Below are 27,127 nucleotides of genomic sequence, written 5' to 3' on the forward strand. Positions count from 1 at the left end.
ATACCCAGTGTGAACTCTCCAGAATCACAAACCTGAAAAAGTGTTCAGGTTTAATGCACAAGTCCTCTTTAATCCCAGGGAAATCTGTGTTTTCATAGGATAGTTATCCATTTTAAAGCATGCAATACTTTTATCACAGAAGGATAAGTATTTCCCTCCTGTTTTGAAAATGTACCTTTGTGATGCAATAGAAACAGGTCAAACATCTACATGACGTCCATATCTAGGGAAGGTGGTCCTTCATGACTAGATGTGGAACCCAGCTCAGCAGATGTTTCCTGGGCACCTGTTAATATGCAAAGCTTTGTACCACAGGGGATGTAAAGAAGATTAAGACACTTTACATTCATTCATAGTTTATCAGTATGTGCTATACACTGTGCTTGCCTATATTTATTGGTAAACAAGACAGAAATGGTATCTGCCATCATGGAGCTTAGTCTTGGGGAGGCTGTAGGACAGAAGAAAATAAGTAAATAAACACATTTTTAAAAAGTGAAGATTATCTATAGGTCATTATACTGATGGAAAATAATAGGACAATACATTGTTGGGTGGTTGAGAAAATCTATTTGAGAAGATGACATATTCTATTGAGAAGTGAAGGAAAGGACCACCATGCAAAGCAGAGAGAAGGCAGTGGATGGCATGTGTGAAGGCCCTGAGCCATAAGGATCATGACACCAGTATTGCTGGAGCTTCAAGAACTGGGGGAAACTTTCAAATATACAATTCAGTGTTATTAATTATAGTCCCCATGCTATACATTATATCCCCATGACTTACTTATTTTGTAACTGGAAGTTTGTACCTTTTGACTCCCTTACCCATTTCACCCACCCCTCCATCTCCCACCTCCGGCAACCACCAATCTGTCCTCTGTCTCTATAGACTCAGGTTTTTGTTCATTTTATTTTATTTTTTAGATTCCACATATAAGTGAGATCATATGATGTTTTTCTTTGTCTGACTTATTTCACTTAGCATAATGCCCTCAAGGTCCATCCATGTTGTCACAAATGGCAAGACTTCATTCTTTTTTCATGGGTGAATAATGCAGTAATAATACTATATCTTTTTTATCCATTCATCCATTGAAATTGCTAAGTGAGTACATCTCTTTTTTTTAACATCTTTATTGGAATATAATTGCTTTACAATGCTGTGTTAGTTTCTGCTTCATAACAAAGTGAATCAGCTATACATATACGTATATCCCCATATCTCCTCCCTCTTGCGTCTCCCTCCCACTCTCCCTATTCCACCCCTTTAGGTGGTCACAAAGCACCGAGCTGATCTCCCTGTGCTATGTGGCTGCTTCCCACTAGCTATCTATTTTACATTTGGTAGTGTATATATGTCCATGTATAAATCTTAAAAGTCCTCATCACAAGAAAAAAAATTGTAACTATGTATGGTGACAGATGTTACCTAGACTTACAGTGACAATCATTTCACAGTATACACAAATATCAAATCATTATGCTGTATGCCTGAAACTAACATAATGTTATATGTCAATTATACCTCGATAAAAATATTTTTAAAATTTGCACACACACACATACAAAAAAAAAGAAGAAAGAAAACTCTGGGGGAAGGGGCCTGAGATGAGGAGGAAGAGGTCTGAGATGAGGAGGAAGAGGTAGTCAGAGTCCAGGACCTATTACGGTACCTCGATAAAAATATTTTTAAAATTTGCACACACACACACACACAAAAAAAAAGAAGAAAGAAAACTCTGGGGGAAGGGGCCTGAGATGAGGAGGAAGAGGTCTGAGATGAGGAGGAAGAGGTAGTCAGAGTCCAGGACCTATTACGGGTGTTATTTAATTTACCTTCATGCCACAAAAGGTCACTGAAAGGACTTGAGCAGGTCCCTGACATTATCTAGTTATTGAATGTTCATGCTACCCACCATGTCAGAAATAGCTTGGAGAAGATTTCAGTTTCTCTCAGTATGGTGGACAAGATCCCCTAAACAACCCTTTTCCTGTAAAGCAGCTAGAAATGCTGCATTTAAAAATAAATGTCTTGCTGAGTTGGTAAGAAATTCTCGGAGGACAAAATTGAAGTGCAAACAGGAATCCAGAACAGAAAGGAAGCCAGCTCTGCAGCTGGCAGTTACCCAAGGTAGCATCCAGAGTCAGTGGAAAAAGATGTATTTAAATGCTAGGACATTTGGATTATTTCTATAAAAATAAAGTTAAATTCTTACCTTATTCCTTACCCCCAAACAAATCTCACTTGAGTTAAATATTTAAATGTAAAAAAATAAATTAAACCCTAAAAGTACTTGAAGAACATATATGCAAGTGTGTTTATAATGTTGAGATAGAGAAAGCCTTTCTAGATGTATCATTAAGGGTAGGGCCATTAAAGAAAATTAGATATATTTGACTACAAAATATTGACAAAATTAGTGGAGCATCAAAATATTATAAATTAAAGGATGAATGAAAACTTGGGAAGATACAGGTGCATGGCAAATGGTTAAGTCAGTACAACACAAGGAGCTCTTGCACACAAAAGAAATCCTTCCAATGTAAAGTATACTCTTTAAAAAAAATGAGAAAACATTTTTAACTGGAAGTTCAGGCAGTTCAAGAAGAGAAAAACAAATGGATCATACTAAAAAGAAGTCAAGTTCATGAGTAAGAAGATAGATGCAAATTAAACCAACAATGAGATGTCATTTTTCACCCATTATATTAGCAACAATTAAGGAGAACAGTCCTACCTAGCATTAGACAGGATGTAGTGATCTATTGACCAAGTGTGGTGTTCTCATACCATGTGGGTAAGAGTGTCCCTTGAATAGGCTTTGTGAAGGGCATCTTGACTGTTTGTTTCAAAGACACCAAAGTGCCTCCCATTGACCTTGTAATGAACATTGCACACACATATCCTAAAGAAATAATCAGAGAAGTGCATCAAGCTGTATTCACAACTTTATTTGTCATACAGTTGTTCAAATAGGTAACATTGGACAAAGCAATGTAAATATCCATTGATAGAGGATACCAAAAAAAATGGAGAATACTATTGAGTCTTAAAAAATATAAATTTATATTTGTTGATAAAGAAATGAGTTTATGATAGATATTTCTGTTTAAAAACAGGTACCATACAGCAGTTTTTTAAAGTCTGAAACCTTTAAAAACAGTGGCAGTTGTTTGCTGAAGCTAGATTGCAGTGGTTTATGAGAGCCATTTGTTCAATTTTCAGGAATTATGTGAGCCAGCTATTAAATCATTGCTAGCTTGAAACTGGCCTTGGTGAGAGTATTTACCCTATGGAAATTAATAAACAGATGCTACAAATCAACTCCCGCGCTGTCCCAACCCTGGTTTACCACACACCACTGTGTGCATGTGTGTGTAATTACATACGTGCGCACATATAGAAAACCTTCCATAGAATACACCCAAATCTTAACAGTGATTATCTTTAGAAAGTGGAATTATGTTTGAGTTTATTTCCACCATTTAAAAATAATTTTGTATCATCTGAATATATTACAATCTAATTATATGTATAACTAGAAATATAGAGTAACAATTTTTGGAAGTAAGAAGGAATGAAGACCTGAACCTTTGGAGTGCTTGGGATGGTAAGCAAGGGGCAATTGTGAGATATTGTTTAAACATTGGTCCTTTTTTTCTATATTTTAAATGATATGTTAATAACTGCCATAGAACAGAGATAATTTCAATAGTCAAGAAATGCCCTTGGTAAACTATCAAGTTAGGTGATATGTGAGGGAAAAGTGATATTACTCTTGAATTTCCTTCATTATAACTGTGGCTTGTATTTGTGTATTTGTTAGATATGTAATGTCAAGAAGATGAAAATTAGCCACCCAAATTTTGGAAGTTGAAATCAGTGAGTTCTCGCTTCTCTACTTCAAAGTTTTCCAATACTGGATACTCAGCCCAAAAAGTAGTTATGTACCCTAATTCTTGCCTGTTTTATCTGCTCATTTAAACATTTCAATTGATTATAGGCAGTTTTCTTTTCCTTCTTTTTTTTTTTTAAAGAGATCAGTACTACAAAGTATACTCAGCCAATTGCCAATATTTCAGTATCTGTAGACATGGTTATATATATATGTTAAACAAATGAGTACTTCTTCCTTCAACTGTCAGCATTCCTTCATTTCTGTATGCAATAAAGACACATACTATTGGGATTATAGTATGTGCCAAATATAGTTCATATTATCATTATATCAACTAATCATTATAGTGATGAACAACACCATATAGTGTTTTATAGTTTAAAAATGCTTGCATTTTATGATCATCAGAAAAACGATAAATTATATCATTATTCTTGTTTTGCAGATAAGGAAACAGAGTCTTGGAGAGACTAGGCAGCTTAGCCATAGTCATAACACAGTAAACAGAAGAACCAGAGAACCAGGACACAAACCTTTGTCTGTACTCCCAACCTATTACTCTTTTTCCTGGTATACCCAGGGGATTCCAACCCTTTCACTACTAAGGACATTATTTATTTTATATTTCTTCTAAAGACTCCATGTGTTGAAAACAGTAGCAACCAGTCATGTTAGCAGTCATCACTACATCTATGTTAAGAACATATTCATCACTCAAAATAGAAACTTTGTATCCATTAGCTGCCATTCCACATGACTTTTTTCCCCCTTCCCTCAATCCTAAACAACCACTAATCTACTTTCTTTCTCCATAGATTTGTCTATTCTGGACATTTCCTAGAAATGGAATCATATGTAGCTTTTTGTGACTGGCTTAGAATAATGTTTTCACTTAATGTTTTAAAGGTGCGTCCATGTGTAGCATGTATCAGTACTTCACTGTCTTCTAGTGATGAATAATTCTGTTGTTTATCCATTCATCACTGACGGGCATTTGGATTGTTTTTACTTTTTATCTATTATGAATAATGCTACTGTGAACATTTGTGTACAAGTTTTGTGCAGACATATGTTTTCATTTCTCTTGGGTATATACCCAGAAGTGGAATTGCTGGGTCACATGGGAACTCTTTGTGTAACATTTTGAAGGACTACCAAAGTATTTTCCAAAGTGACTGTGCCGTTGTAAATGTCTTTTGAAGTATAGAATAGCAGATGAGTCTCAGGTTGTGTATGATAGATACCACAGCCGCATTCCAGGATGGTTCCTTAAGGTTAAATACATTGCATCAAAAAAGAAGAGATCATGGTGAATTCAGAGGTCTTCCCAGGACTCACGCCCCTAATCTGTGATCTAGAAGGGGAACATTTGAGCAGTTCCTTTTTTGTTAGTGTAGCAAATTTAAATCTTAGTGCTATGGGAACTCAGGAAATGCCCTGGATAATTCACAACATGTAATGTAGAGAAAAAGAAATCCTGAACTAAAGTCAAATTTGGCTCCATGTGACTCTCTGTCTTTATAAAATGAAGATGATACTATTGGCCGTACCTACCTCGCAGAGTTGTTCTGGAGATTCAGTGAGATACACACTTCAAAGTTTCCCTGTAACCAGCAAAAGCAAGTAGATAATCAGGTACTCAGTTGAATAAACTTGAAAACTGACACCATGCACTGGCATATGGGTAAGCACCAGCTGGTTTCCTTTATTATGAGATTAGGATTGAGATTTTTGTACTTGAAGGTGGGTGTTTGCCCATAAGAATCCACATTTCCAAATGCAATTAATCTCTTGTCAAAGTCCCTAGCCAATCACTGATCTGTTTTTTGTTTCTATAATTCTGTCTTTTCCAGAATTTTATACAGATGGAATCATATGAGACTGGGCTTCTTTCACTTAGTATGATGCATTTGAGATATATCCACATTGTTGAGCATATCAGAAATTCATTCTTTATTGCTGAGTAGTATTCCATTATAAAGGTAATACCACAGTTTGTTTATTCATCAGCAAGCTGAAGTTCATTTGGCTGCTTCAAGGTTTTGGTGATAATGATTAAGTCTGCTATAAACATCTGTGTATAGGCTTTTGTTTGAACATGAGTTTTCATTTATCTTTGGTAAATACCTAGAACTAATATTGCTAGGTTGTATTGTAAGTATATATTTAGCTGAATAGGAAAATGTCAAACTGTTTTCTAAAGCGATTGTACTTCATTTTGCATTTCCATCAGCAACAAATGAGAGTTCCAGCTGTTGCATATCCTTGTGAACACTTGGTATTTTCCACTGTAAAAATTTTAGCCATTCTAGTAGGTGTGTAGTAGTATCCTGTGTGATTTTTAACTGGCATTTACCTAATGACTAATGATTTGGGGCATCTTTTCATATGCTTATTCACTCTTTGTATATCTTCTTTAATAAAATGTCTGTTGAAATCTTTTATCCCTTTTTAAATTATTTGTTTTCATATTGAATTTTGAGAGTTCTTTATATATCCTGGATATGTCCTTTATCAGATGTGTAATTTTTTTTTTTAAAGAGGCAGCTTTATTTTATTTTATTTATTATTTTTATTAGCTTCCTTATCTTTCTTTTTTTTTTTTTTTGGCTGTATTGGGTCTTCATTGCTGCTCTCAGGCTTTCTCTAGTTGCGGCGAGCAGAGGCTACTCTTCGTTGCGGAGCACAGGCTTCTCACTGCAGTGGCTTCTCTTGTTGTGGAGCACGGGCTCTAGGTGTGTGGGCTTCAGTAGTTGCAGCATGTGGGCTCTAGAGCACTAGGGCTTCAGTAGTTGTGGCGCACGGGCTTAGTTGCTCTGTTGCCTGTGGGATCTTCCCAGACCAGGGGTGGAACCCATGTCCCCTGCAGTGGCAGGCAGGTTCTCAGCCACTGCGCCACCAGGGAAGTCCCATCAGATGTGTAAATTTTAAATATTTTTTTCTCATCTGTGGCTTGTATTTTGCTAAGCTTTAATTTTTCCAGTTATTTTCAAGTCCTATTCTTCGGCCTGTCACTGAATCTAACACTATTCTCTTTTTCACTCTGCATGTTTACAGAGATTCTTGGCTTTTTCAGGCACGGTGGGGGGGATGGGGGTAGGGTGGGGTATGAAGATGAAAAGGACAATTGTCCTATTAACAAGGAAACTTTAGGTAGTTGGAAAGAGAGTCCAGATATCTAATCGTCTATAACTCACAGGCTGATGTTCTGAGTACCATAAGGGATGTATAGACAGTGTGCTATACTACAGAGCATCGCCATTCATTGAGGTTTCTGGTTGTTAAAATATTTTGAGCACAGACTCCACAAGAGAGAAGCAATAAAAGTTCTGGATAATTAAGTTCCAGAAACTGACATAAAGTGGCTGCCCCCTCTACAGCCCCATGTATGATCAGTGATGATAGGGGGGCTGGGGGATGGAAAAGGAACAGGCAATAGGCAATGTCTTTCTCATCTTGGTAAATCATAGTCCTCTAATCCAACAGTTGTGGAGCTAGAGGACCACCTCAGAAGTGATTAGCTTCACTGCCTCCACATCCCCCGAGCCCAGGTGACTGTAATTGTCTCTTTTGTCATCATTTGTGGTTTGTATAAGTAAAAGTAGAGATAACAACTGGATAAAGAAATGTCACTCTTGACACTTGTGGAGGTGCATGTGTGTGTGAACCATCAGACAGCCTCAGGGAGCACAAACGTATTTCCCAATCCAGTCTTCATCTGTTCCATAATTATCATTAATATGTGCCACTCATAAGTCAGAGTTCCTTACCCTGTATAATCCTAGCCTCCCACTCTCATACTCAACTAAACCATCCCACACTCTGTAATCCAACCCCAGCTGATGTACAGCCCCGTTATGGCTCCCTTGCCCTCCCTGCCTTTACTTACAATGTTCCATCAGCCTGGATTCCTCCCCCTGTATCTGTCAGCACACATTTTATTCGTTTTCCAGGCTTAAATCAGATGCTATCTCTTCTGTGAAGGCTTCATTGAACTCCCCACCCTCCGCTGCAGTCAGAATTAAGAGCTCCTTCTTTCTGCCCTCTTATGTCACATTGTATCTTTTTCTTTTTCACATTTACTTTATTTTGCTTTGCATTGAGATTATTTGGCTGTCTACCCTCTCTAGACAGTGAGACCTTTGAGGGCAGAAACCATGTCTTCCCTGTGTCTTTATCCCCCCATTGGAGCTGATTATAAACTGTTGCAAGTAGTAGGTTCTCACTGAGGGTTTATTGATTGAAAGACATGGCATAACCCACGGTTCCCCTTGCTTTGTGAACCAGACAGAAGAGGTGTCTGAGTGGCTGATAGTTGTAACTGGAGGTGACAGGGTGATCTGATGTGTCCTAAGCAAGTGCAGTCTTGTTTCCCCTCTTGGCTGTGATTATGCTCTCCTGTCTAGAATAAGAAAAGGGTGATTTGATTTTGAGTAATAAGCAACCCAGTTCTAACTGTGTACCTTAAATGCCTTCCATCGTTCTGCTTAAGGTGATTTTCTACCGGCATGAAATGTTCTCCTTCCCAGACAGTTGATAGAGGAGCTGAGTCATGCCTGACCATATTTAATAAGACAGAGGCAGCTAATACCTGAGGGAGCTGTCTTTGAGGACAAGCTGACTTTTCTGACTCCTCTGCTTTTCAAAAGTGGGTGTTGTGAGAGAAACTTGAGCATGAAGATAGCTTCAGAGTCTCCACTGGAAACAAGACTACATGATGACACTCTTTAATTCAGACAGATGTGATCTGCCCCACTGCCTCTTGTCTGTGATATATGTCTTCTGATGCTGGAAACTGCTAATCATGGATTTTATGCTCCATATTAAAGAGACTCATTCAGTTTGTTCCACTTTCTATTAACAAGTACCCACCCACTCCCACTCTTGTCCTTGAAAAACTGGCTTGATTTTATATTTTTAAGTTTCAGGCTAGAAAACACTGTTGAAGTTAGCACTGATTATAAACCCATCATATTATAGAGATGGAAAGGGTTAGAGATCGTCTGGTTTTACTTCCTTGTATTATACATGAAAAAATAAAATCCAAGAAAAGGGAAGTTACTTGGCCACAGTCATGGTTAAATTTTAGACCCTGGAATGAGGCTGATCTGTGTTAGAATTCTTCTCTCTCACTTACTTGCTGTTATTAACTGATAAACTGGGGCATATTAAAATTTTTAAATTGTAAGAGGGTATTTGAGCAAAAATCGATGCAAATTGGGCAGCATCAAACTGGACATAGTTAGGAGCACTCCACAGAGGGGAGCCAGGGGCAAGACTTCTATAGAGAAGAGGTGGAAGCAAGACAAGGAAAGTATTTGATTGGCTACAGCTTAAGAGGTTGCATTAGTTGAGAAAGTCCAATTGGCTGTTTGTGAGCGATTGTCCTTAGGTCTCAATTTTCTTGACCTTGAAGCATTCCAGCTTAGGTTTTGGTTTGCTTAAGTAGGCTTCCAGGACATTACAGCCACCTCAGTCTAATGGCCTCTTTGTTTAGTTAATTTAACACTGTGTAATCCTGCAGATACTCTTTAACTTATCTAAGGCTCCTGTTCCTCATTTGTTAAATGTGGATAATAATAAAACCATCTGGAAGAGTTGTTATGAGAATTAAAAGAGACAATAAATGTAAAGCACTTAATACCTGGCATATGGAAAGCATTCAGTATTAGGTGGTAATTATTATAATAATGGTGGTCTCACTGGCAGAGTTAGTGCAAGAAATCAGGTCTCCTGATCCTATGTTGTTATTCTCCATAAAGAATACTACTAGATGTGCCTCAGGAACTCTGTTTAATGGCAAGGAAGTTTAAAGATATCTGTCTGACGATGAATTCTATGGTCAAAGAAAAGTCTCAGCAGTTAGCTGTAAGACAGAAAGAACATGGTTTAAGATGCTCAAGAATCAATGTGAATGGAGTATGTGAGGGAAGATTGCATATAGTCCCCAGACTAGAAGCCAAAGGACTGAGTATGATACCAGAGAGTCTTAGAGGATCAGCAGAGGGAGGACTGGTTCTGGAATCAGAAACTTCTACTGCCCAATAGCACTGTGAGCTTCCCATGTCACTCTCTGAGCCTCTCCAAACCCCCAAAGGAGGCAACATCCCCTACCTCCGTGATCAAAGAATACAATGTGTCTGAAACTGCAGTGTCAAGTATAAATTATTGTGGACTCTGTTAACAATTACAGATTTATAATCTTTGGTGGGATGTGGTGAGGGCGGGGAAGTAGGCACTGATTCCTGAGTAATAAGTTTGGGACATTTTACTGACTTAAAGAGTATGAAAATAAAAAGCCATTTCTAATCAACCACCTCCATTATCACTTTCTCCAGGAGGCAGGGAGCCACAGCATTGGGAGGCTAAAGGTACCCAGAGAGGAGTGTCCTGACTTGACAGTTTTGCCTTGGGATGTATACCTTGGGTAGACACATACACACACAAAACAGAGATATATACCTGGACAGTTAAAGTTGTATGTTGAAGCTCCTAAAACCCTTCTTGGTATGACTGCAGTCCCTTTTCCTGATCTAGCACCTATTTCTCTTATTTTCATTTTTCTACTTTATGGTAATTATTTGCTTTTTTTCAGCGTCAGAGCACTGGCATGTATCCCCTCGTGAGTGTCAGTGGAGAATGTGTGTATCACGTGAAAGAGGGCTGATAATAGCAGGGTTATTAGCTAAAATCTTCTACGTTTGATTTCTTTGGAGTGTTTGCTTTTGCTTCCTATATTGAAAATTTATTCTCCCATTTTGCTTCCTTTGTTTCAAGAGCTCTGGAGTTCAGGAAAGTTGGTTTGTGTTTTCTGCTTTCTCTTCAGCAATAAATAGGTAAGAGGCAAATGTTCTCAACCCTATAGTGACTCAAGAAGCTGAGCATAAATATAAGCATAAAAATTCAACCTTTGATATGCCAGGAGAAAAGAAAAACAGAAACTGATGTAAGTGTGGTATAAACTCTCTTCTGTAAGTGGTTTTATAGGCAGAAGTCATGTGTGATATGGGAAAAATAACTAGGAATCTGGAAAGTTTCATCCTGTCTCTGGTACTAACCCAGTGTTTCACTCAGGCATTCCTTCACCCCTCTGGTCTTAAAGCCTAATCAGTATAATGTGTCCTGGAACTGGATGATTTGTAAGGCTGCCTTCCAGCTCCAACCCATAGTGGTTTTTTTCAGATGCATAGTGGATTATGGGTGGCTTAAACGTTCAGAAACTTGGACCGTGATTTAATCTTGGCATTTATCTTCCCAAGACCTTGCTTCTCCCCTTGGGAGCTGACACTGTTCTCTTCCTGAGGTACCACTGAAAGCCCAGCCACTTGGAACCCCTACCTCGTGAATTCTTCCTACTTCCCCATCTTCATTCACTGCCAGATGTTTCCCAGACCCCATTTCTAATGCTCAGCTTTTGTCGCTTGCTTCACCTTATTTTCTCTCAGAATCTTTTGTTTTCTGCTTGTCACTACCAGCCTTCAAGAAAAATCTACATGCTTGACACATTATTAAAATTGAATGAGACTGCACTGGCATTTCACAGGTGATGCCTCTCTTCAATGCACTGGCAGGATTGTAGCCCCTGTCTCTTCCCCTGGCAGGTGATGAAGATCTCAAACGCCCTTTTACTCCAGGCAATTTCCTGAGAATTTCTGAGGAGGTTGCTGGCAAGGCTCACAAAATGCTCTTTTTTTTTTTTTTGACTTTGTAGTTGTTTATAGAATATGATTGCAAATCTTGAGGCATGGGACTCATATAGTTTTTAATTGAAAGTTGAAGGCCCCTGATGTACTTTCACTGAACAAGCCCCCCTCACCCTCCATCTGGGACGTGAGATGTGGGGATGGAGGGTTATAGAGACATTTTGAGTGTGTGGAGGGCTTTACATTTTCATCATGGAGAAAAGTGATTGCTTGGCTGTCTTTACTAATTAAGAAGTTGGTTTATGCTTAGCCTGCTTTCTACATTTTAGGACTCAAATTTAATTTTGGATTTTCTGTCCTGGATCTGGTAAAGTGCAATAAAAACTCAAAAACAAATACACACAATAATTTTTCCTGCTGTCTTGACAGGTCTTAATTCCCTCATCTGTGAAAATCAAAATAATAATTTTAGCTAAAATTTATTACGTTCTTACTATGCACCCAAGCATATAATACCACATATACAATCTTCTTTACCCCTATCAACAGGTCTGCTAGGTAGGTACTTACATTAGCTTCATATTTCGCTTCATGTATTATTACATGTGAGGAAGCTGGGGTATGGGATCTTTCTTTCCAAGTGCCATACTTACGGGCAGCATTGCCACCTACTTTACTTGAGTATCAGCCTCAAGGATAAGACCCATATCCCATATATCAACTTCTTCACCTGTAAAAAGAAAAGGAGTAGAATTGGGTGGCTTGATTATGTAGAATGCATGTAGAGTTACCTCCTATGCTCCAGTATTACTGTTATCTGTTTCAATCTTCCTGGATTTGCTTTTTTTTGCCTATTTCAACCTCTGTTTTGAAGGAGAATATACTATTGTGCTATTTACATTCCCAATACCAACTGGGAATGTTTGTGTAGATATGCATTTTACTGGAATGTTAGAGTAGACAGAACGTGACATTTGGACCAAAAAGAAGTGATTCTATGCTTGCCATTCGTGAGCTCTATGCCATTCATCAAGTTAGCTCTCTGAGCTTAATTACCCCATTTGTAAAATGAGAGGATTGTTCTAAATGTTTTAAAAACTCCCCTCTAGTCTAACACCCTCAAACACTGTGTTAGAGGTGAGTCCCCATAGGTTAAATGATAACATTTGTTGGGCCACATTTAGTTTGAAATTGTCCATACTCAGTTTGGAATCAAGAAAGTGAGGAATATAATATTAAGAATAGTGAGGACTACTGAATAGCTCTCTGTTAAACACATTAAAGAACATTGTCTCTTAAGTCTTCAAACCAGCCTTCTTTGACAGAGGAATATTTACTGTACTTGCACATACTCACATGGTTAGCAAGTAGCAGAATGATTTGAACTGGGGTTGTCAGACTCCAGAGACTCCATAGAGAAAGTAGTTTCAGGATATGAGTTTCAGGTTTGGTCACTCCCCACCTCTATGATATATTGTTAGCCCATCTCTCAGACCTGTCTTTTATCGTCTCTTGGCTTCATTCACCTCATCTGTAAAATGAGGGTATTACCAGCTATCGTACTGGAACAGAAGGCTACCAGCAGATCTAAGACCCTTGTGTTCTGGGATTCTATGATGCTGCCCAAAATACCTTTACTTCCAATGCTGAGGATCTGTTTCTTGTGTGGAAATTTGAAGGCAGAGACCTTGTTTTTTGCTACATTTTGTTTATAGCCCTAGCACTCATAGGACCCTGAGTAAATATTGTGTAATAATGAAAATGAAGAGAGTGAAAGTTGCTTGATTATTATATGAGAATAGTAATTGGATATTTACATCTTAATCATGGATTAGAAAAAAATTGCTTGGGGAAAATAACATAAAAACCAGCTAATGACTGCTTAGAATTTCCCTAGTGCACTGTGCCACACTTGACATAAGCCCGTTTACTTACTGTCACAACAGCCCTGCAAAGAAAATCATTCCCTTCAGCCATATGAGGATGCTCATTACAGTGATTTTTTTAAGGAAAAGAGGCAGCATACCCATAATCCATTCTTTAGCCTGCTAACCCCTACTGCCACTTTGGTGAGAGAAGCGAAGCCTTTTCTAGGTAGCTATTAGATGATGCTCTTCCATGTTCCTCCTTATTATGCACAGCAACAGGAAGGGTGGTTGTTGGACCTTTCTTGGACCTTAACTCGTGATGATGAAGGGTCTCTTTGTTGGTGCTGCAAAAACCAGTTGGGAAATGACTTGATGGAGATGAAGAGTGAGGCTGGAGACCTTCAGCAGATCCTGTAGACCTGAGAACTGTAAACATTTCTAGAGCACACATGGTTTTTTCTCAAGTCCTCTGCCACAGGGAAAACTTTGTAGAAAGTGACACTCATGTTCACAGACTAAGAGAGGAACAGCTACATGGCAGGACTGAATGAAAACCAAACTGTTCATAGACCCTAGAGTGCTGGTCCTATAACAATAATTAGAGTTTGAAAGATCTCAACTCTACATCATCCTTCAGATGATTTGATTTTGTAACTTTAAGTATCACCTACTTTGGTATATGTTTTGGATTTAAACTTCATAGGTTTGGTTGTTTTCATCTATGAGGTTTCATTGTCCCTTTTCACCTCTTCTCATCTTTATTTTCATGTTTGCCTGGTAATGAATTTCTCTACTTTTTTTTTTTTTCATTGTGAGGACTACCACTTCTAATTGATATAAAATAACGGTCTTTAGGTCAGTGTAAAGGTAAGTGCCCAGTGTCACAGAGAGGCATTGTACACTATCTGGAATAAAACTTGTTGTAGCAACAGACCCTAACAACCTCTGCAAAGCTGAAGCTGTAACTTGTGGATCTTCACCCTCCCCCAACCCACTTTCTGAGTTAGGCATTCTTTCCTTATCTGGCAAATCTTATCATCTGCTCAGAGCTAGTTCTTATGTTTTTCAAATTTCTCAATCAAGAAAATTCCCTTCTTTGGTGGGAGTAAGGTATGTCTAATTATCTGCTCCAGGAAAGCCATCTGCCAGTTATTAGCTCAGTATTGTTGAACAGTACAAGCAGCCTGAGGATGTCTGATGGGTGCTCACAGCCACTCCAGCTTTCTTCCCCCACCAGGAACTTCTCTCTCTCCTTTGGATGGCTTAGTTGACAACTGTTAAATTTCAGCAACATTTTCTAGACCTTTGAGTAGCTCTCCTCTGAATAAAAAAATATCTAAGTTTTAGTCATCTTTTTTCCACAGAAATCATACTCTAGGAAATGTAGTTCATAGATTTTTTCTTTTGTTTTTGAAAACGGGTGGTTAATTAATAGGACACTGCTAGAAAAAATATCTGGATAGTTTTAGTATTTTTTCCACTGAGGAACAAAAAGGAATATATTTTTCAATGTAAATATTAATCAAAAACCTAGAATCATGGGGTGGATAAAACCTCACAAATAGTTCAACAACCCACTTGTTATAAGAGATGAAATAAGACATTTTTATCCATTAGAATGATGATCAGCTATGAATAAGGAGACAGAAATACATTAATACTTCCCCAATGGTTGATGTGCATAGGAATCACCTGGGGATCTTGTTAAACTGCAGATTCTGATTGGGTAGGTCTGGGTGGGGCCTGGAAGTCTGCAGTTCTGACAAGCTCCCAGGGGATGCTGATAATGGTAGTGGGTCATGGATCACACATTCCGTAGCAAGGATATTAAAAAATACATATTTCCTATGTAAAATCTAGAGGTAGAAAATTCAGGGCTGATAAGCCAGCTCCATACTTATTCAAGGCCCCATCTCCATTCACTTTCACATTCCTCCATCTTTCGGGTGTGATCTTCATTCTTATAGTCCATAAGGTAGCTCCAGCTGTCACATCCATGTTCCCAGAAGCAAGATGGAAGAAATGGGATGGTAGCAAGAACACAGGAGACATAGGATATGTCAGTGTTTCTCAAGGAAAGTTTCTGGAATCTACCACATGACGATTTCAAACATATCCTATTGCCCAGAACGGTCACCTGACTATATCCAGCTGAGAGGAAAGCTGCAGAATATAGCCTTTATTCTGAATGGCTATGTGCCCCACTGAAAATTCCCATACACTGGAAAAAGAAGGGTGTGGGGACATGGTATATGGGACGTGTTGAACAGTCTTTGCCATAGACCTGGAGAGAGGAAATCACCCTCAGGCTTAGTCTCTGCCCTTCCATTAGACTTAGTCTCTGCCCTCAGCCTTACATAGAATGTGCTGATGGGTGTTAAGGTGACTTCATCCACATCGGGTTCTAAGATGGGATATTAAAAGGGCCTGGTTCTCATCTCAACCCAATCTCAGGACTACCCTCTCTACCCACACCTGTATATACTATATCATACTATACTGTACTATACTATACTATACTATCTATACTATACTAATGTAATGACTATAATCCTGCCTAGAAGCCTGTTTTAACACTTGATTCATTCATTCTACCAGCTATTTTCATTTAGTTAATTTTGCATCTATGTCTTTCTTTTTCCAAGTTTGTTAACCTCTTGATGGACAATGGACCCATGCAGAGCCAGCTAATATGTGCTGAGCTCCTTTCATATGTCTGGCCCTTTGCTTTCCATACAGCACTATGAGATAGGCATATGACACATGGAGAATCTGAGTCTGAGAAGGGAAGCATTTTCTCCAAAGTCATATGGCAAGTAAGTGGCACAGGGAAAATAATAACATACAGAAATTAATTCCACCTAGGTCTTCCAATATTTAAAAATTTCCTCTTTTTTTTTTTCTATACCTGAGCTTCTTGAGTTCTTATATCTGCATGTCTCTCTACCATAGCACACAACACAGCAGGTTTTCAGTAAATATTTAATAAATACAAAAATATGAGTAGCTTTCCTGTGGGAAATATCTTGCTTTGAATGTGTGAACATAGATTTGGGACAAGTCTCCCAGATCTACGTTCAGGCAGCTTTTATTTGTGCTACCACTCAGGCAAAAGTAAGTCAATTAATCTCTCTGTCTTCATTTCCTGGCATGTAATGTGGGAATGGGCATGAAAGCCCAAGAGGGTGTTGTGAGATTAATTAGTTAAAATGTATACCCTGCTATATAAATGCTAATTGCTGTCAGGAGCGTGGGTTGGATTTTCCAGTGACTTGGCTTTGCGAAGGCTTTGCACATTTCCATTAGTCCTCTGTGGCACCAAGCCCCGGCCTTAAGAAATCCTTTGGCTGAGCGAAATGATGACTTTGTAGTTCTCCCGTGATGAGGGGCCAATTTAGAGAGGATTTACACTATGGAGTAAACTGGTTAAGAAGGGACATTTTAACAAAAAAGTAATTCGTTGTGCCAGTAATTCACTAAATTCCCTTTGCTGTTATTAGAGACAAATCTATTTGCATAACAGCCTTTTCCCCAGTCTTTTCTTCGGCTGGTGCCTGCAGTGAATCATATAATTAATTTGGTATTACGTGACACTCCAGCCCGTTGCCATAGATTTTATTTTTATTTGTTCATTGAATTATTTAAAAAGCTCTGACAAAATGCCCTCAGGTGGCTGGCTAGAGAAAGTTAAAAAACCCACAGAACTAATTTCAAATGGGCAAAGAAAAAACTCTATAAAAATCATATCATTTTTGTTAATGTTCATGAATACTAATATTTGTGTTTTTGGTTCCTATTATAGAGGGGTCTGATTCACTTTATAAATATATGCATTTGGCCCATGAAACATTCTGTAAGGGAGATATGTAGCGGGTATAATGATGTCTTTTCCCCTTGACCCTGTATTGCATTTAATTTGGTTGAGAAAATATTAAGTCTATGGAATTAGCCAAAAATATTGATTGACCTGTATTTAAATTTTAGTATGTAAGGGCCTTTAACATATGCTATTTTAAAAATAACTCTTGTCTGCTCTTGATTTATTGTTATGTTATTAAAGGAAAATTCTGGCTTCCTTTATTAGTCAATACTAGTCGCTATAACAAATTATGTCCACCAAATCTCAGTGACTTAAACGATAGAGATTCGGCTTAACACAGTCACAACTCTTTGAAAGTGAGATGGCGTTCCTGAGAAGCTCTGCTTTGACTGATGGCAGGAATCTGGGCTCCTTCCATCTTGTGATGCTGCACTTTTCAAAACTTTCTGGTCTTCAAGGACTCCATGGAAGGGAAAGAGAAAGCACCAAAGATTATGCTGGGAGTTTCAAGTTGTACAGCATCTCTGGCCACACTCATTGGCCAGAACCAAATCACATGGCCCCAACCCAACTGCTAAGGATATGTAGGTTTCATATGGGCCAAGGAAAAGAAAACAGGACTAATGAACATTTAGCCAGTCTCTGCCACAATCTACCCCAGTGATCACCAAAATTCCATTTCATACTTCTTCCTAAATTGGTCTGCTTGAGTACATGCTTGTGGTTGTTATGTCACACTAGCTCTCTTTTTCCATCTCCCTTTTCACAATTAGCATTCTCCTACTTTACAAACGAAAAATCCAACTGTCACTTATCATCTGTCTTGGTGTTAATTATTGTTCAGGGCCATAAAGACTTCCCAGGGCTAAAGTAACAATTTATATCATTGGTATCCGAAAGTCTCCTTTACTCAAGGTAACATTAACCCCCAGAATGGCTTCCTCCTTCTCTCCAATTTACCAGTGTTCCTGTTAAAAGCAAGCCATGATATCAGAACTGTGTTCTACTGACCCAAGTTGGGGTGATCTGAATTGAGATATACTGTTGAGTGGGGTTGCAAGGAGAATGATACTTTTCATTTTATAACCTTGCCTCTAAAATCATTCAAATTTGAGCAAATAGTTTAAAGTTCTTGACAGAGAGGCCTTTAGGAACAGCATAAAGAATATTTTTGTGAAATACATAAGACAGTAGCATCTTATTTCATCATCCAGACAACAAACTTAATATAGTGCAGTTCCAGACTCCATCAGCTGCCAACTGTCTCTCTCTGTCTCTTTCAACTATATCTTATAATTTAAAAGTGAATGAATGTCCTGCCAATGCATATTAATACAAATTTTGGAATTAAAAAACAAAATCAATACTTTTTTCTCACAGAAAGTAGGTATGATTAGGATGATTTGACACTGAGAGGGACTTTGCCAATTGTATTGCACAGTGGATATTTCCTTCCTTCCTTTTTTTTTTTCTAATTAATATTTTAATTATTTTCAAAGCAAGTCATGCATGGAGGCTTTTTGTTTTTGTTTTGCGGTACGCGGGCCTCACTCTTGTGGCCTCTCCGGTTGCGGAGCACAGGCTCCGGACACGCAGGCTCAGTGGCCATGGCTCACGGGTCCAGCCGCTCCGCGGCATGTGGGATCTTCCCGGACCTGGCCACGAACCCGTGTCCCCTGCATCGGCAGGCGGACTCTCAACCACTGAGCCACGAGGGAAGTCCTGCACGGAGGTTTTTTTAAGGCCAGTATATTAAAGGGGATACCAAACTAATTGTATTCTTTCTGTCGTAATTTTCCTCTGCTCCTACTAGTTCTCTTCTTCAGAGACAACCACTTTTGAGGATTTTATTTATTTTTTCTGGCATTTCCTATTTATCGTTTGCTAACCAATTTGTGTATATTGTTATTTTTCATTTAGTCAAACCTATGTGTTATCTCTTCACTTATTTAAATTATAGTAAGGACTCTCTTTCTAAAGTGCTATCCCCTTTGCTTTCCTTACTCATACCTCTATATAATATTATTGCAATATTTGGTTGAATCAATAATAATTCAATTAATATGTCTTCAAATATTAACGAACTATGATTATGTTACCTTTCTTATTTTTTGAAGTTATGAATTGCCTTGCTTTCATATGCTTACTCTAATTAGTATCCTTTGGTAACCATTTTCATACTTTTCAATTACCCTTCAGCATCATTTTTCACAGTGTGAATCTAATCAGATAATCCATCAGTTACAATTATTTTTTCTTTATTGGGGGTTTCCATTTTTTTTCTATCTACACTGATTTACCCCCAAGCCCTACTGCATAGCTGCTTTCCTGGGATATCCTGCATTGTTATTCTGGGAATCCCTTCCCCTCTCTCTTTAATTGCATCCCCTATTCCTTGATCTCCTGTTTTCCTTCTTCTTGTTTTTTCTCTCATTTTGTTAGCACAAATCTCCCAGAAGCTTCTTGAAAAAATAGCACATAGGATATAAAATTACTGAGTCTTTATGTGTCTGAAAATGTCACTCACACGTGATTGTTTTGTTGGGTTTAAGGTTCAAGATTGCAAATAAATTTCCTTTAGATGCATTGCTTCATTATCTTCTAGTTTCCAGTCTTGTTTTTAAGAGTTGCAAAGCCATTCTGATTCCTAGTCTTTTGTATGTGACTATTTTTTTTCCTCTTTCTTACTCACTGGTAGTTTATATAATCTTTTCTTTTTCCACAGTTTTAAAAAATATTTTTGTGGTGTAAGTCTGTTTTCATCCACTGTGTTGGGGCAATTGACAGATCTTTTTAATTTAGAAGGTTATGACTTCAGTTCTGAGATTTGTTTTTGCTTTGAATTATTTAATGGAGAGTTTTCTTTTTATTTTCTTTCTTTTGGGGATCCTACTATTGAGATGTTGAGACTCGTGGACTGGTCTAACTTTCTTCTCTATTTTCTATTTTTTTTTTACTCTACCTTTTAGAAAATTCTCAAATTTAACTTCCAAATAAACCATTTATTAAATTTTACCTTTCTTCAATCATGTTTTTAATTTTAATAAGCTTTTTTTTCTCTGAATATTCCTATGTTATATCATTCTGTTCTTGCTTCATGAATCTACAAGTTTCCTTATCTCTCTGAGTATGTTAATGATAGCTTTTTGTTTTTCTTTTAAAAGATTTATTTTTCTTGAATAATCTTGGTTTTATCAAATTTTCTTTTACAATGTTTCGTTGGATGTTACCTTTTATAGTAGAGATTTTTCTCAGATGTCTCCTGGGGCTGTTTGTTCATATTTAAGAAGAAGTGATTAAGAAGCTGATTAAAAATTCTAAATGTGAATGTGGGACTTGTTAACCTTGAGCTTTTCTATTGGATGATATGATGATATGGCTGTACAAGTGGTTTAAAAAAAAAAAAAACCTCCGATACTAAGATTGTTAGATCTTTCTTCTGAAAGTAGTCAGATTTTCTAGAGAATATTCATTCATTCTCCTGCCTGGAGAGTAAAGATCTGGTTGCTCCTATCCTTGGAACTCAGTGGGAAAGGTTACTGAGTGCTAGGAGGGTGGGGTTGGAACCAAAGATGTCACTTTTTGACATAGAGTTCATCCAATTCTCCTTATTTTACTGTCCCACCTATGTGCTTATTTTTAAGGTATCTGGTTGCATTTGCCAGGATAGGATACATTGTTCATATTGGTAGTAAGCAAATCCCAATTCTCTATGACTTAAAATAGCAAAGATTTGCTGTGTGTCATACATATCAAGGGAACCAAGCTAAAGGAGTCTTGACGTCTGTGCTTTCATATTTGCTAAGGCAGAAGAAAAGGAAGCATGGTGAAATATACTCTGGCCCTTAAAACACTCAACACAGGTGACACTCAGTACATCATTTTGGCCAAAGTGAGTCACATGGCATCCCCTTATTTAAGAAGGGCATAAAAGTACAATCTTGCAATATGCCTAGTAAGAGAACCCAGAAATATTGAGTGTATGGTACTAGTGATTACTTATCTTGATACTGACAGTTTCTCCTCCTGGGTTTTTTCTGCATTCTGCATTGCAGATTGGTTTGTTCTCCAGCTCTCCCCTCTTTATTTAGGATTTTTTGTTTTAAATGTGCTAAGCTGGTCACCACTTGTCCATTTGATGTTACTATTATCTTTCCTCTTGCTATTGCTATTACTTGGGTTTACGTCTTGAAAATTATTTTAGTTTTAGTGGAGTTTCATAAAGGAGTGAAATTGGATGCATGTATTCAATCTGACACATTTAACTGAAAAAACTATGGTTATAACTTGCTGTAAACTGAAGGAGCTAATTCTGAAACTATGCAGTTTTAATGAAAATATATTTAAAGAACATTACGATAGATGTTTAATAAAAAATATTTTATTATCAATTTGTATTAATGTGAACAACACTTTGATCTTTCCAGTTCTTTCTTGTGTATTGGATTTTAAAACATGTTTCTAAATGAAGCATAGAAATTGTAAACAATGGAAATTTGTTGATTCTTGGAAAAGTCAGTTTGTTAGATTTCCCAGAGGTCTATTATTTACTTAGAAATGTATTACTTACTTACAAAACATTTTGTAAGTTATAAAGCTTCAAATTCTTTGCTTTTATCAAAATTAAGGTTGTCACTAATTTAGTTGTTCTGTTAGCTATCTGCTTATGCCCAAAACGTTGCCTAGCAAACGATCATAAACTTCATTTAATTTATTACACATGCATTATTGCTCATGAGTCTATAGGTTTTCTGGGTGGTTCTGGTGACATAAGCTCAGCTCAGCTTATCTAGGCTGAGCTTGCTCTTACGTCTTTGGTCAGCTGTGGAGAGGTCTGACAGCTGTGTTTCTGGAGGGTGCAGCTGTCAGCAAGGGTGCCTCAGCTCTACTACATGTGGTCTCTTATTTACTAGGAAGCTTTCTTGTGTGTGGTAGTCAGTTTGGCTGTCTAATCTAATACCAGTAGACACACATGACTAATCCAAATTGATATGTGCAATAAGTGTAAAATACATTGAATTTTGAAGAGTTATTACAAAAAAAGAATATAAGTATAAAATAGCTTATCAATATTTGGGATGTTTTGGATATATCAAGTTTAACAAAATACATTATAAAAATTAATTTTACCTGCTTTTTATTTCTTTACTGTGGCAACTAGGACACCTAAAATTAACTATGTGGCTTGCATTTTATTGCTGTTGGACAGTGAAGACCAGGGGAGAACTGGGAATCTTAGAGGGTTGCCATTTCAGTTACAATTTTCTCCTTAGAACCTCTTTTGTCCCCAGAGGAGTGAAAGAGTACATGATTTCTTTTCCAGATGAGATTCGCCCCCATACCTTGTAGGGTTCAACAGGATCAAGCTATCAGATCACACTGTTATCCAATAGATAGTCAAAAGATAATAAATGAATGAGGGGAATTCTCCTCACACCACGGCTGTCTATTACATACATTTATTAGAAAGAGGCTAATGAATATGACCCGAGAAGAGGGTCTGGAAAATACTGGGGTATCCTAAGGAGAAGGTGTGTTCTCTGGAGATGAGATGACTCATCTGCCTTTTCTTTCTTTTTGACTGTTCCAGAACGCTGTGATGACTGGGGACTAGATACCATGAGGCAGATCCAAGTGTATGAAGATGAGCCAGCTCGTATCAAGTGCCCACTCTTTGAACACTTCTTGAAATATAACTACAGTACAGCCCATTCAGCAGGCCTTACTCTGATCTGGTATTGGACAAGGCAGGACCGGGACCTTGAGGAGCCGATTAACTTCCGCCTCCCTGAGAACCGCATTAGTAAGGAGAAAGATGTGCTCTGGTTCCGGCCCACACTCCGCAATGACACAGGCAACTATACCTGCATGTTAAGGTAGCCTGACCCTTGTGGTGACTTTCTCTTTTCCCTTTCGTTCCTGAACTGTTTTCCAAACGATGCATGGGCTGTGAAGGTGGGAAGGGGAGGAAGGAAGCATGTAGAGAGATTTACACTTCACCTCATTGGCTTAGCTGAGGTTAGCTGAAAGAGGTGTGCAGAGAAAATGGTTGAGCTTCTGAGAACATTCTCAATAGGTGGTTCCTTTTCAAACCTGACATACATCGGGGTTGTCTAGAGGTGGAGGCTTGTTCATTTTTTCCCTTTCCCTGACATGAATCTGCCTCCACGTCTGCCTCACCTGAAGGTATATCTGTTTCCCTGGACAATGAACAGGGCAGGCAGTAGAACCCATTCATATCTGTTACTCTTGGCAACTTTTTAAGTACCTAGCACAAGTAAAGCCTCAGGATGCCATATAAAGGAAAGAATATCTGAGAGGCATTAAATATACTTACAACAGTGCTTTAAAAACTTTTCTGCCAAAATTTCCCTAAAAAGCAAATGAATACCAGATCTCTGGGAATCTAAGAATATAATCCAAAGCACCCTACCATTACTGCAAAATTTCTTTCAAATCCACTTTTTTTCTGAAAGTTCCTGTACATTTTGCATTTTACTTCACAATATACCAATTTTCCTTTTACAACAGATTAATTTTGTTTTTCCTCTGGAAAAAAAAAACCTTGAAAAAATTGAGGGTCTTTCTGAAAAATAACCGTTTTAAGGCTTAGTACTTTGGCTACTTTTTTTTCCTGAGGTCCCTTTTTAGCTTCCAGCTTTATTTTATTTTTTAAACTCTCATCTGGGTTGTGAATTTTTTTTTTAAAGATAGTTTCCTACTATTTAATAGTACATTGGCTTTCCTAGGGCTTCCATAACAAAATACCACAGACTGGGTGGCTTAAACAATGGAAATATGTTTTCTCATAATTCTAGAGGCTAGAATTCCAAGATTAAGGTGTCAACAGGGTTGGTTTCATTCATCTCTCCTTGGCTTGTAGATAGACATCTTCTCTCCATGTCCTCACATCATTTCACCTCTGTGTCTTCTGTGTCCTAATCTCCTCTTCTTAGAAGATCATCAATTATATTGGATTAAGGCCCACCCATATTACCTCATTTTACCTTAATTACCTCTTTCAAGACCTATCTCCAAATACAGTCGCATTCTAAGGTATTCAACTTCGACATATGAATTTGGGGTGGGGGACACAATTCAGCCCATAGTGATAGAGCTGGATGACATAACAATAACAGAAGAACATAACAGAATAAATTAAGCCCAGACCTTCTTCTGAATGCTCCTTTTCTCTCATGGATGTTATAACTGTTCTCTGATGGAGAACTATGACTATGTTTTGATAAATTTAAACAATGTTATGATTTAGTGAGAAAGGGCTTCTCTATCACAGGAAAAAGCATATTGATCACTGTGGCTTTGGGAGTCCCTTGTAACCTCTTAAGTCCCTTCTGAGGCTTTTACCCCTTCTATTTAATTTTATTGGAGTGAACTCTAGACTGGGATGTGAGCTTCCAAGAAGCCTGAAATACTCATGTGTCCATTGTTTATGCCCTAATACAGCTTTATTATCTATACCCACACAGTGAGAAAGCTGGCCTAAATGTTCTTTGAGCTCCTTTTCATCTTTGGCAATTGTTAATCTAGTAACATTTCACACATACACCTTGGCAAATACCTGGGGAAGAGTCATCAGTAGCTTTCTGGTTGCCCTTGGTCTCTACTATGCATTCTAGTGCTTCAGTATCTCTATTTTTTTTTTTTCCTTAGCAACCCACTACTTCTTTAGAGCTCTCCTCCAAACTTTTCCATCCTTCTTTTATATTATAGGAGCAAGGCTCATGACTGTCTAGGCCTGAGTATACCTTTAGTGTTATCAATTTCCAGATTGCCATTTCTTCAGTTTACCTGTCTGCCTATCTTCTAAAGAAAATTTGAATTAAACTTATCTGGTGGGGGTACCAGAAGCTTCCCATTGTCCTGTAGTGATTCCTAAACTGAGAATGACCTTAAACTGAACCATGTGAAATCATAGGCCTGATGTCATTAAGAAAATAAAGTTAAGATTCATCCTCCAGGATTTTACTGCTTGTATTATTGCTTCAGTACCTCCATTTAGATAACATCCAGATGTGACTTATGGAGCTGGAAAAGTCAGTCCATTCATTGTTCATCACTTGATTTTATAGTCAGGAAATGTATCTTATTAAGCTGAAATTTACCTTCTGTAGGTTACTTCCACCTATAGGATACTTCTACTTGGAAGACCTTTTGTTATCTGTAGGTAAAGATTGTGCCTGCCACTCTCCCCTTCCACCTTATTACCATTGTCATAAGTCATCCTTAAACACTCTCTCCTCCCATCTTGGGGAGGGTAATGAATTCTCCCACACTTTCCATTGGATTTAGTCTTAATTCATGAGTTATTGAGTATGTAATATGTCTTAAATAGAAATCACAAAAAGCGGTGGGCAATGAATGACCCATTTACATATCACCCTAAAAAATCACTTATTTTTATTATCTATACTCCCTTTATTGTTTTCCTATATGTAATACAGTTTTATGTATATTCCATGTATCCAACAAATATTTATTCAGTGCCTACTGAAAGTTTAGGCACTGCACTAGATGCAAGAAATAAAAGAAAACACATATGGTCGTGACTTTGTTTGAACTATGATAAATTCAATCAAGGAATTGTCAAAGGTGCTGAGAGGATGAGAGTCCTAATTTAGATATGGGGTCTGTAGAGAATGACATAGACCTCCGTGTGAAAGGTAGGGTGATGGGAAAAGAAGAACCCTCCAGGCAGATGAAATGACTTACACAAACATTAAAGGTATAAATACAGTTCCCCGCCATCCTTTTTTTTTCTTCTTTTAAAGATTTTTTTTGATGTGGACCATTTTTAAAGTCTTTATTGACTATTTCTTCGTTTTATATTTTGTTTTTTTGGCCACAAGACACGTGGGATCTTAACTCCCCGATCAGGGATCAAACCTGCAACCCCTGTACTGGAAGGTGAAGTCTTAACCACTGGACCACCAGGGAAGTCCCTCCCCAGCCATCTTAACATGTTTTATGTGTTTGTTAGTTTTTTCCTTCATGCTTGATTTTTTTATATAAGTGTACAATAACTTTGGATGGTTGTACCATGATTTTTTTTTTCACAGTTTTCCTTTTCATTGGTTTTTCTACTGATTCCAATATCTTCCTTGCTGATATAGCACAGGATGGGCATTTTTGATCATGTGCTCTCTCTATTCTCACTTTTCCTACGTCTATCATGTGAAAAAATCTCCAGAAATAAGATTACAAGGGCAAAGGCTAAGGCTTTTAAAAATGTTTTTGGAAACATATTTAATTTTCCAGAACTCGTTTATACCATTATCAACCATGAGTTAATATGCTGTTCTTACCTGTGCCTTACCAGTACTGAGTGTTATTAAGAATGTTTTAAGGGTAAAATTAAACATTATATATATATGAGTATACACACACACACACATACATATGTATGTTTAGGAACATATCTAAAAATCTAAATAGTTTATCAGTAGTAGCTAATTGTGTCTGTTTTTATTCTGTTGTGTCAGTTGTTATAGGAAATACCTCCATAACACATTTAATTGTTACATGAACTTAATATATAAATAAAGTCTCAATACACAGCAGTACTTCACTTAGCTCATTTTAATGTGTTTGCTGCATCAAAACAAATGCAAATGAGACTGCCCATTCATTGCATATTTTTCTTTTCAGGAACACTACATATTGCAGCAAAGTTGCATTTCCTCTGGAAGTGGTTCAAAAAGATAGCTGCTTCAATTCTCCCATGAAACTTCCAGTGCATAGATTATATTTAGAATATGGTGTTCAGAAGATCACTTGTCCAAACATTGATGGATTTTTTCCTTCTAGTGTCAAGCCAACCATCACTTGGTATATGGTAAGCAAACTAGAGGGCATTTACCCTCTCTAAAATGACAAT

General features: G+C 37.7%; 1 protein-coding gene across 3 annotated transcripts in view; it reads left to right on the forward strand.

Annotated features, from left to right (window-relative positions):
- IL1RAP (interleukin 1 receptor accessory protein) overlaps window positions 1-27,127 on the forward strand; it is a 124,240-nt gene that overhangs the window by 53,545 nt on the left and 43,568 nt on the right. For all 3 annotated transcript variants that reach the window (XM_028492310.2, XM_007102275.4, XM_028492322.2), the window contains exons 3-4: window positions 22,823-23,108; window positions 26,899-27,085. In XM_028492310.2, the coding sequence (XP_028348111.1) occupies window positions 22,823-23,108; window positions 26,899-27,085 (473 nt within the window). The remainder of the gene's footprint in view (window positions 1-22,822; window positions 23,109-26,898; window positions 27,086-27,127) is intronic.

This window comes from Physeter macrocephalus, chromosome 1, assembly GCF_002837175.3.
Source record: "Physeter macrocephalus isolate SW-GA chromosome 1, ASM283717v5, whole genome shotgun sequence".
In the NCBI taxonomy this organism is placed as follows: Eukaryota; Metazoa; Chordata; class Mammalia; order Artiodactyla; family Physeteridae; genus Physeter; species Physeter macrocephalus.